General features: G+C 38.4%; 1 protein-coding gene across 2 annotated transcripts; it reads right to left on the reverse strand.

Moving 5' to 3' along the window:
- Window positions 1–6,182: 6,182 nt before the first annotated feature.
- LOC141003819 (uncharacterized) lies at window positions 6,183–10,763 on the reverse strand. 2 transcript variants are annotated; one of them, XM_073475283.1, is made up of 6 exons: window positions 10,690–10,763; window positions 9,743–9,795; window positions 8,705–9,040; window positions 8,526–8,609; window positions 6,669–6,821; window positions 6,183–6,561 (listed from the first exon to the last, which is right to left on the reverse strand). In XM_073475283.1, the coding sequence occupies exons 2-6, from the start codon at window positions 9,792–9,794 to the stop codon at window positions 6,545–6,547; spliced, it is 642 nt and encodes a 213-aa protein (XP_073331384.1). In that variant the 5' UTR covers window position 9,795; window positions 10,690–10,763; the 3' UTR covers window positions 6,183–6,544. The 2 variants fall into 2 exon arrangements, 1 of the variants encoding a protein (XP_073331384.1); XR_012179757.1 differs by lacking the exons at window positions 8,526–8,609; window positions 8,705–9,040.
- Window positions 10,764–11,850: the final 1,087 nt, after the last annotated feature.

Here is an 11,850-nt window from a genome sequence, read left to right on the forward strand (position 1 = left end):
AAATTCCACTAAACCCCCATAAAAACTGGTGGGTTTTCTTTCAGCCAGTATTGGACGACATTTGTGATCAATTTCGAGTCAATCGGTCAAGGGTGACCCTAACCCCTAATTAGACCCTGTCACGATTTTGCACACCTTTACTAGTTGTAATTACAGCTTCTCCAAAAAGCTGCATTCTATGGTTTGACCAGCAGGGGGAGTCAAGAGCCACGGCACATGATTGCAAGGTTACTGTAAAAGGATACCTAGAAATTATGGCTCAAGTCCAGGTTCTGTAGGAGATATGTACATATTTCCTTACAATTACAGCTTTGAACGAGACTCCACATGATTGCTTTTTTAAAAAAGCATAAAATGTTTATAAATAAGTCAGGCATAATTTTAAGTGTTTATTTTAATAAATGGCAATCACTTTTTACATCCATATATTTCTAAATGCATAGGAACTTGATACATTTTGTCACAAAAATATAAAAAGACATTCTGATTTTAAATTGGGCAATTCCACGAACAACTTTATTTAATTGAAGGACCCCATTCAAATTCCTGTTACTGAAGCCTCCTATGAAGCCAATGAAATGAGTACATGGTAAGTTCTTGTCTCAGCATTATTCAAATATTTAACTTTTTCCGAACCACTATGAAAGTGTTTTGTTTTGTTGCCCTTTGGTGTGACGTCACATAAATTTTATTTTTCAATTAAAAACTGTTGGTTAAACTACATAATTATGGAAAATTACACAAATGCTAACTGCTAACTGCTAGAGACAGGTTAGCTAGGAATAGCATGGTCATTAACTCACACAAAAGGCTGAAATGTCCTTTAGTGTGACAGAAATGTCCTTCGGTGTGACACCTTTAGCTGTCACACCGAAGGACAAATATGTCACACCAGAGGACAAGGTCTCTTTAAGAAGCATTTTAAACAATTAAATAAGATTTTTTTAAAACAATTTTTATTCCCTTGACCATTTTCAGTGTTTTTAAATGCAATAGCTACATTAATTAAAATATTTTCTGTTTTTGTTGAAAATTTGTACTGTTTTAAAGTGTCATGAGAAAAAGTACAAAAAAATTTTTGTGTGTTTTTTTTAGAGAGAAAGAATTGAAGAAAAATGAGTGGGAGAGAGAGGACACAGAAATATAGAGAGAAAATTAACAGGGATCTACACAAAAGGGAGGAGATCCTAAGAGAACGACGCAGAAAGTAACCAGAACTGAAATGTTGCCTTAAAAAAATGCAGCTATTATATTCTTAAAAAATAAAGAAATCTTAGATTGTAATGTATTGACTATGAATTCTTCAAACAGCTACCATGAAAGGAAGGCTGAAGGGAGAGTGGAAACCTTCAACATCGACTTGCTGACGAAAAGTAAGCAGAATGAACTGCGCAAAAAGTGGAAATAATCCTAAAAAAGATGCAGGGCAAGAAAAAAGGTACTCAGTGCCATTCTAAACAGCCCCACAGTCTCCAGAAAGCCCACCAGAGGAGGGGGTGGCTGAATTACCAGCAGAGCCTCCAGTGTTAACTATTCAACTACTGGTACCCCATAGTGTGGAAAGACATAGTCCTCCATCACCAGAGGCCACACCAACAAGATGGACGGACAAAAAAAAAACAATGAAAAGAAAACTAGAAAAACTGCAGAGGGAAAATAAAATGCTGAAAGAATTGGTTAAAACTGAAGAAAGAAAAACAATGCGACTCAGTAGAAAAATGTATCGCCTAACTCAAAATAAGGCAAAAAAGCAAGTGAGTGAGAAATTTAGAGTGCCAAGAAAGAAAAACACATCCACTGAGAAGAGAAAAGAAGTTGAGTCTTTCTTGTCAAGGGATGAAAACAGTAAACTTCTGGCTGGAAAGAAAGACACTGTTGGCAGGGCGATCAAGATGCAGCGACGAGTTCTCACAAAATCTCTACAAGACCTCTACAATGACTGCTGTAAAGACTCCAGTAGGAAACATTCAATGTCTTACAGACAGTTTGTGAGATATAGGCCATCTCATATTACAGAGGCTAAAGCAACTGACCGCAACACGTGTGCTTGTTATCAGCATGAGAATATGCGGCTCCTCATTGATAGCATGGCACACAGGGGCTTAATTCAAACGTGAAGTTTGTCGTTGCTGCTTAAAGGCATTACATGCAATGCTGAAAACAAAAAATGCATGTACAGAGAATGCACAAAGTGCTGTTATGCAGAGATTCAACTGGCTGAACACAACCACCTTTGTGTTGCAAGATGGGAACAGTGGCAAAGAGAGGATGTAACTGTTGGTGATAAAGTCTACAAGAATTGGGTCAAGAAAAAAATGTGTGGCACTGTTGAACAACTCATCCCAGAGCTGGAAGATATAAAGTTGACACATGTCCAAGATATTGACACACTGCATGTCATCAGTGATGGACCGGTAACACAATACCGAAATAAAACCAACTGTTACCTGATGAGCACAGTTCCCTTCACAATGGGATTCAAACATGTTATCTGGAATTACTCAGAAAGGTCCCATGGCAAAGGAGCACCGGATGGTGTTGGGGGTGCAGTCAAGAGAATGGCTGACATGCACGTACAGAGTGGCAATGATTTGCAATCTCCCAGAGATGTCTATGAGTTTCTGGCCTCCAAAATGCAGACAAGTGTGAAATTCAAATGGATTGAAGAGATGGACATGGAAACTTTTGACAACATGCTTCCCCCAACTGTTTGACCGGTCACAGGAATCCTCAATACACACCAATTGTTGTCATCATCTCCAGGAGTGATCCTGTACAGAGACGTGAGTTGTTTCTGTTCATATCCAAAAGTATGCTCTTGCCACAAACCAAAAAAAATGGATTTTGGAAATGCTCCACAGATCAGAGACAATGCTGCCACTCAGCAAGAACTTGACTTGGATGACTCCTTCAAGGAAAATGATGAATACACAGAAGCGAAATTTGTGATTGTGCAATATGATGGCAAGCCATATGTTGGCCAGATCATGGTGGTTAATGGAGAAGGGATAAAAATCAATTGCATGATCCAGAAAGGTGAGAAGAATTCATTTGTGTGGCCAAAGAAACCCGACTGCATTTACTATTCACAGCAGGAGATAATTGGTGTCATATCTGAACCAGAGCGAATGCACCGTGCTGCTCGACTCACACCTCTTGATTGGATAATGTTCAATTAGTAAACCACGAAGGATATGAAATTAAGATCAGGGAAGGGAAGAAGAGGAAGAAGAGCGTGAGGATAAGGAGAGGAGGAGGAGGAAGAAGAGAAGAGGAGAAGTCAAGGTGAAGAGGAGGAGCAGGAGAAGTGGAGGAGAGGAAGAGAAGAAGTTGAGAAAAGGGAGGAGGAGCAGAATTGGAGGAGAAGAAGATAAGGAGGCGAGGAGAAGAGGAGGGGAGGAAGAGGAGGAGAAGGAGGAGTACAGGAGCAGGAGGAGAACTCCTGTATTAAACAATTGAATAAAATGAAATAAATTATAACATTAATTAAGTTAAGACAGTTTTTTGGTTATCTGATGAAAAATGATTGTTTGTTTTTTTAAAAAAAAAAAAACATGATTGATATAAATGAAATGTTCTTTCCCCCCTAACACAATTTTAAACTTGCTTGTTTCAAATATTTGCTCTGTTGAGTAGTCAGTTAAGTTAGGTGAAATTTTTTTGTTGTTGTTTTGTTTAAATATATGGTTGATATTGTTTGTAAAAAAAAAAAGAATATTCTTTCATCTCTGGCATTTTCAAAGTCAAATAAAAAATATTTCATGTAACACCTCTCAATTTCTCTTTAATGACTACTATGTCTGTCCTTTAGTGTGACATAATGTCCTATGGTGTAACACACATAAAAGAACCAAAAGTGTATTTGTATGTCAAAAAATATCTTAAAAAGGTTGAGTATTGCATTAGGGGATATATAATAATCATTCACCTTGAATTTTTATAATTTTTTCAACAGTTTTGAAAGGTTGACATCAAAGTTTGACTCCCAGAAGAGTTTACCAGCAACAAAGTTAATAATAATAAACTTTATTAACACTCAGAAACAGTTACAAACTGATTTTCAGGCCACATTAAGTTCTCTGTTGAGAATATTGCATGATGTCCTCGTTGGCAATTAACAAAATCCAAAACACAGACAAAAATATGAAGACAGCTGTTTGAGACTTTGACTTGTGGAAAACAAAATCCACCTGATACAATAACTTTAAAGTGAAGAGCGCCCTCTGCTGACCTTTATCTTTCACACCAGTGTTAACAAATCACAGCTTTTCTTTCAGTAACAGTAACAGACAGTAAATAACAAACACAAATCAAACAGCAGCACTTCATTTCAGTTTAAACTGCACATTACAACAAGAAAAGGTTAAAGCTCCACGAGAGAAAGTTAAATCTGTTCATAAAATCTGGACAGACGATCAAAACTGAAAGATCATTAAGGCCTAATTCATCATATAGAGCTATACATGAAAGAGGGAACAACATAAAGTGCACAGAGTCGTTACACATGGTGTACGAGCTCGACATGTTTCCCAGCATTACTTCAGTAAAGTGAACACAGAGCAGATTTCAGATCTGTCTAATAAGTGACAGAGTTTGATGAGACGTCCTGTCAATTCTTTATAAAACAGCATTTATAAAATATTAAGAAAAAAGAGGGATTTTCACAAAACACACAGGAGTTTGACAGTAAAAATGTTTATTTAAGCACCGTATAAACAGTCACATTTCATGTTTAAACACAAAGTTAGAAAGTGCTTCACAGAGTCAGAAGTTCTTTGCAGAAGGACAAAATATTCAGTTAAAAAACATAAATAAAAACAATACATACAATGATCCTTTTCAAACCAATCTGCACTTTGACCTGACAGCTGCAGTACAACATGATGAGACCTGACGTTCACTGACTCCAGTTTCATGGACCTGCAGACACTTTCACATATACGTGTATGAAAGAAGAGTAAAGGAATCCATCTATGTCAAACTGGAACGACCGTCTTTGAACAGAGGAGGTGGACTAAGACATTACTGATCACCCACCTACAATGCTGTACTGAGTTCCTGCCCCAGACAGCTTAACAACCAGTCACACCTGGGCTCACCTGGCCCTAGAAACCCAGGTGAAGGCCGGTTGGACCAACGACCCTGAACCTCAGAGCTCACGCGTGTCCTTAACGACTCTATAAGGACACTCCCACACAGAGTTTAAAAGCCTGCAACTCCCCATCGGTTAGTTAGAACTGAAGTCCAGTTGTCTATGATACAGTACTTAAAATTACCATAACCTGAAAGACTGATGACCTTCATCAACATGTAACATGTCACTAAATATGAAATATATACTTACCACTACACTGAACTTAGAATAATATTCAAGTTAGAGTGCAGGGAGTATGCAAAAGTAAATTACAAAGCTTTTAGCATAATGTAGCACTGTAGATATTAACAGATAGCTAGGACTACACTCTCGGTTTGGAAGAGCAGTTTTTAAGACTAGTACTCAAGAATAACACACCACAGACCATGAGTTAAGTTTGAACTGCTGGCTCATTTATATAATTCACAGAAATAGTAGAAGACAATACATACATAGAGTCGTACCAGACAACATATACGGACAGAGGAATCTTGTACTCAAATACCTTAAACAAAAATAAAACCCAAATCTCAGGAAAATGTTATTGCTCCCTATTTTGTCTCTTTGAGTTTATCCTAACTCTGTTTGAGTAAAGAGATCAGGTTTTAACTGGGGATCCTTTAGGTTGTTATCTAAGTCCTAGTTTCTTTGAGTTGACTCAGTTCTAGTTTCTCATTTAATCTCAGTTAGGCCTATTTTAGCTTTTCTACCATCTCAGTAGTTCATTTCAACCGATACATTAGTCCTTATAGTAACACAACAGTTTGCATCACCAATTTGGCACAAAAAAGATGAAAACATAAAATAAAACTTAACACAAAATCAAAACAGAATTTTCACAGATCAATATCAATCAATAAATTACATTTCCACAACTCAGTGTGTATAATCAGTCCTTTTTGTTAGGTCCTTTAAAAGAGAGAAAGGTCCAAATGAATCCACCGCCTGTTGCAGCACTCTGCTTAACATATTTCTTAACAAAAGGTATACTTGAGCTGAACAAGCATGTAAATACATCTTAATTATTCACATTCCTCAAAAACTCGCTTCTTTATACTTATGTTTCTGTCTCTCCTCGCTCAGTATGCTAACTCCTCCGGTTGCTTTTCTGTAGCGATCTGTGGCTTTCTCTCTCTATTTTTCCTCTCTCTCTCAAGTACGTGGCGCTGCAGCTACCTGATTGCCTGTTACTGCTGTTAATGAACTTAAGTTGTACTTGTACTTGTTGTTGTACTAATAATTGTCTTTACCCACTTAGTCCTTATATTCTCATTACTGATGATTATTGATCAGAAAGGGTTGTGTTAGCGTCTTCATCTGCATCGGATGCTCACATCGGAGTAGCTGAGTATTTAAGTTGCTTAGACGATGAACTGTATTGATCTCCGTCACCAACTCAATGATGGCACATCAGTCCCGGTGTTGACCTGTGTGATTGACATGAGAGAAAAATAAGTTCAAACAAAGCACCGACACAAACACATCATAACACACAAAATAGTTCCATTCAAAACAATATGAAGAGCAAACACACCTTTAATACGTCGACGTATGACTGCCAGACATCTTTGAGCTGCAGCGAGGACAACTATTATAGCACCAATTAAAAGAATTGCACCAGCTACAACTTCATTCAAATCGTATGACGCCACTTCCTTCTTGGGCCCTCCTGGTGTGGGTTCTGCATCTGCATGAAGACAGAAAACCAGTGTTAGTATCTGATATCAGGAGCATCAAGTCGTCAGAGTCAAACCACCACATCAACAACATTTATACCAACTCAGCAAACGTAGAAACGAGACAATAAGTGACTAAATAAACAGTAACAACAAGTAAATATCCGGCTCACAACCAGCTGCTGGTGACATAACAGAAGTTACACCACATGGCCACACGGTGGCACTGTAGACAATTTATGGACTTATTAACCAAAACCTGCTGAACAGAAACAAACTTTGTTCTTCTGACTTTTACTTGGATCAAGTGAGATGTATATTATGTTTATGTTCATATTGAATTATCCAACATGTTGTGCTTCATGTAATGTTCCTGCATCCTCAGGTTTTTACTACATGTCTCCAAAATGTAAAACTATCCCCCCCCCTCTGAATTAACAGGCGTAGGTGAAATAATCAACCTGGTTTCAACTCATTGATTCAGGTCAGTTCATGTTGATGTACTAGATCAGTGTACAGAGAATGGCTTAAAATATTAAGTTCATATTAACCATATTAACCACATGGTACAGTTTTTTCTGTGGTATATTTAAAAGGCCAAATAGTGACATTAAAGAAACAACATCCTGGAGAAATATAGTTGATTGTCAAGTCTCATCCCCAGGTCATCAAATAGCCATCTTTCTCCAGGAAGTTACATTTTGTTGTTTTAAATGCATCGGACGCTCGCTGTCCACACTAAATCTGTTAAAGGCGCAATATGCAAGACCTGGCCACCTCTCAAATTCATAGTCAAAAACAAACAAGGGTCAGCAAGCACCAGAGTAACCGCTAACTGCTGCTAGCTGTAATTGCAGTTAGCTAGTTAGCTCGATGAGCTTGGAGCACCAGGGGAGTTTGTGTTTACACCACTCGCACAGAAGTGTTGAACCAGAACGGGTGTTGCTGGCTTTATAGTATGCCAACTTAAATATCTTTTGCAACTCACAATACACGTCATCACGTCAAAACTGTCTGTGTAAACTCTCCTCAGTTATGCTACAGAGTAATCCTGAGGATCGGAGACTCTCGCTGTGTTGCCTCGCTTGCTGTTGTGGATGCTATGTGCATTTTCACCTGTTGGCTTCTGCTTGAGAAAGGGCATCAGGCTTGTGCACTGCTAAACTCACGGCCAGTTACTGTACGTTCCCACAGAGACGTTTCTGTTTGCAAGGACTCGTGGCAGCATTGGACGTTTCATCGACTCCCTCCTACAACATGGCCGCCCGTTTCTTATAAGAGAAGCTCAGTGAAATGTGTTTCTGGAGACATTTCAGGCAAGAAATAACTCCAAGTTGCCAAATTGTCTTCATTTTGACTCAAAAGTTTTTACAGGTTTTCAGATGCATCCAGTGCGACTTGCCGCCTCTGGAAACTCCTAAAAACTAACTGTTGTCGTGTTGCAATGAAGACAGATTTGACACCTGCATGGCTTTAGTGTCTTCAGTAACACGTTTCACTGAGCTGTTTTTAAAATATAAGAGAGAGTTTCCAAACGAGTTGCCATGTTGGTGCGGTTCAAGTCCCGTAGCAGACAACCCACGAGTGGTGTCCGTCCAATCAGGTACAGCCAGGAGAGTTTGTCCGGTTGCAGCTGTCGATCGGGTCGTTAAATCAGAATTGGCGCCAGTTTCCCATGATGCATTATTTCTCCATGAGTAACCATGGTGACCTACCTTCAGTTAACACTGGTGTGATGATGTTGTGTTCCTCATGTCCGCTGTTCTCTCCACGAGAGGTCACATTTAAGACAAAATGTTCTGTGGGTGTAAATCAGGAGGCTGTTAGATTCTGATGTCTGACCCGTGTGGCAGTAACATGTTTCCATCCTGCACTACAGCAGAGTTCAGCTTACCTGTAGTCATCAGCACCCATCTCCCTGCGGTCTTGTTATAATTAGCAGCCAGATCACACCAGTAGTTCCCAGAGTCCTCAGTCCTGAGTCTGGACACATTTAGTCTGATCCGTCCGTCTCTGAGGGCGTCTTTGTAACACTGGACTCGTCCTGCAAACTGTTGATCCTGAGACGCTGGGACCTCGACGCTGTTAACCATTCGATACAAACACTTCTCAGGATTTGACCACAGAAAACAATCCATGTTGGTGAGAGACATGTCTGTTTTGGTGTGAATGTCCCATCTGATGGTGATGTTATCGTCCTCCTCTGCCTGATAGAAGGTCGTGTTCATCCCTGCAGACAAGAGAGAGGGCAAAGAGAGACATCATGTGGAGTTATATCAAACTTCACCTCATTTGAAACACTTATAAAGGAGCTGAGAGATCCTGGAGCCACATGAGTGTTCAGTCTGAACTTATGCAGCGATTTAGATTTAGATTTTACTGTGTCTTCATCGTGTCCACCAGGAGTCAACTGAGGGATAATGCCCGACTAGGTGTCCGTTATCAGGAATTAATGGACAACGCGGAGGCCTTAACGGACACTTCAAAAGGCAAGAAAAAAATAAGATCCTTCATTTATATTTTCAGGCATGCTGCGATCAAAAGATCCAGTTTTTCACAAGAAATAAGTCCCTGGCAACACCTGAGGGGTCGACTTATAGCTGGAACAATCAAACCATCCCATGAGGTTCTTCTGCGATGATACCGTTGTTCACAGGAGCTACTTTAGTAGTTTCATAGGTGTCTGTTCATCAGGGGTTAATTGACACCCTGCAGCCAATCAGAATTAAGAATTCACTCAAACCATGGTATAAATGTTATTTTTTAATTAATCAATGAAGGAATATCAATCGTCAACTATTCTGATAGTCGATCTGCAAAATATTTGCTAGTTCCAACTCCTCATATATGCAGATCTGCTGCTTGTCTTTGTTATATTTGAATAAAAGGTTAATAGAAAACTAAAATAAATGTGAGTTGCAGGACTACTGACCACAGACAGAGGAGGTCAGAACGACGAGCAGAAACATCAAGATCATCTTCATCCTGTCAGAGAGGAGACGCTTTAATTAGAGGAAGAAGATTTGACTTCATCAAACAGGACAGGTTTTTTTAAAATAAATAAATAATTTTTGACATTTATTTCAATGTTATTTCAGTGAATTTAATGGCATATACATTTTTTACTAAGCCACTTTTCTATTTTTTATTTTGGCAGTCTAGGTCCTCCATAATTACAACAACAACAACAACTGTCATACTGTTCATAATGTTGCTAGATTTAACAGCACCCATAAACATTAGAGTGCAGTGTCCTGTTTCATATGATCTCAGTGTACATTTATTGCAGTTGACAGCTGCCACATGTGACAGAGTACCACAATAAAGAAAACCACATGTGATCAGCAATTTGTTTCATCTGTACAAACAGTGTTGATAATGTTGATGGTTTTCAGGCTAAAGGAGGAAGTGAATAAGGAAGGAAACACACAGAGCTGCAGTTCATGTTACATACAAATTATACTTAATTACCTTTACAGGCTTGTTATGATCATTTCTGATGACATTAAAATATAACAACCTTTTCTCATTTATAACAAGTCTGTTAAACAGCTGATTACATTTGAACACATGTTAATGAAAAGCTTCAGTGTTGAAGATTCAGGATCCATAAACTCTTTTGACGGAGATAAACAACAGTGTTAGAATAATGTATTTATGACACTGACGAAATAAAAAAAAAAGACGATAAATACAAAAATCTAAAAATAAAAATTTGAAGATAGTTAGCTTCACTTCCTTGTCCTTGTCCCAGTCAGCTGAGTGTGCCGCAGTATCCTGACTACATCAACTCCATGAACTTTTTCTCATCTGCCCCCGTAAAAACAAACAGTGGACGCAACACAAACTAAAGCACACAACATGTTTTTGGTTACTTACGTGTTTGTATGCGAGTGAACTGTCCCACTTTGTGTCACCTGAAGTATTTAATGGAGGGAAGAACAGTTTCTCTTTACAGCAACAAGTGTCTAGGGTGGGAAGGAGGAGGAGGAGACTGCGGTTTAAGCCAAACGTGGTTTGCTTGGACAAATCAGCCACCCCTTTTTTTTTTTTTACCAGTGCGCAAATGATCTAATGTTTACGGTAATCGTTATGAAACAGCAGACAGGTATCACAAAGGTATCCTTCCGGATTTCAAAGTAAAGGACGACGTGAGAAAAAAAATAATAAAAAAAACATTGTTTCCATAAGTAGTTCAAGATTCAAATACTGCTGAACTAGTACTTTTTAGTCTACTTGTATAAGTACTATGAAGTACTTTTACTGTGTATTTTTCGATTAATCCTTTGTGAAAATCCTTACCAGAGAACAATAAGTGTTTTTGCCTAACTTTGATGTGGAGTTAAACACATTTCTTTCGTAAGTAGTTCAAGATTCATATATTGCTGAACTTAGTACTTCCTAGACTACTTGCATGAAATGAAGTACTTTTACTGTGTCCTCAACAAACGCAAACAGCCCTTTGAGTGGGAAATAGTTTAAAAACTGGATACGTCATAAAGAGCTAAATAGCTTTTTAGGATGTATTAAAAAAAATACATCCACGATTAGACAGAGATCTGATATGATATACGATAAAGCGTCTTTTATTAGAACTTTGTGAAGTTTGTGAGCTGTTTGTTTTTTAAAAGGATTATCTCTCTTGTCAACCACAAAAAAAAGGTCAACTGGGACAAAGCCATTAGTCACTCTACCAAAGATAAAAAGAAAGATTATTATGTTTGTTTGTGGACTGATAACAACACAATCAAGACTGGCAAGAGCTGACACTCAATTTTTTTTAAAGGCAGTGTGGCGATGGAGTCTGTTTCATGTCTTTACACGTCTCTCTCAGAGTGAACCTTAACAAAAAGCAGAAACAAAACGGGAGAAAACCAAGAAACAAACTACAAACCAAAATGCACCATGAAAACACAGAAATAATGCAAGAAATCAGGAAACCAAGAGCCAGAAACACACTACAGGAAGAGAAGGAGGAACTGTACAACCTCAACTCAGCAATGTAATGACGACAACAAATTGCTTCCTTTTTTTCACCAT

This window comes from Pagrus major, chromosome 10 (assembly GCF_040436345.1).
Source record: "Pagrus major chromosome 10, Pma_NU_1.0".
NCBI lineage: Eukaryota > Metazoa > Chordata > Actinopteri > Spariformes > Sparidae > Pagrus > Pagrus major.

Coding starts and splice junctions, on each gene's coding strand:
- LOC141003819 (XM_073475283.1), bottom strand. CDS start 9,794: ATGAAGATGATCTTGATGTTTCTGCTCGTCGTTCTGACCTCCTCTGTC. Junction 8,610..8,704: donor ATGGGTGCTGATGACTACAG/GTAAGCTGAACT, acceptor TTACACCCACAG/AACATTTTGTCTTAAATGTG. Junction 6,822..8,525: donor CACACCAGTGTTAACTGAAG/GTAGGTCACCAT, acceptor GTCTTCATGCAG/ATGCAGAACCCACACCAGGA.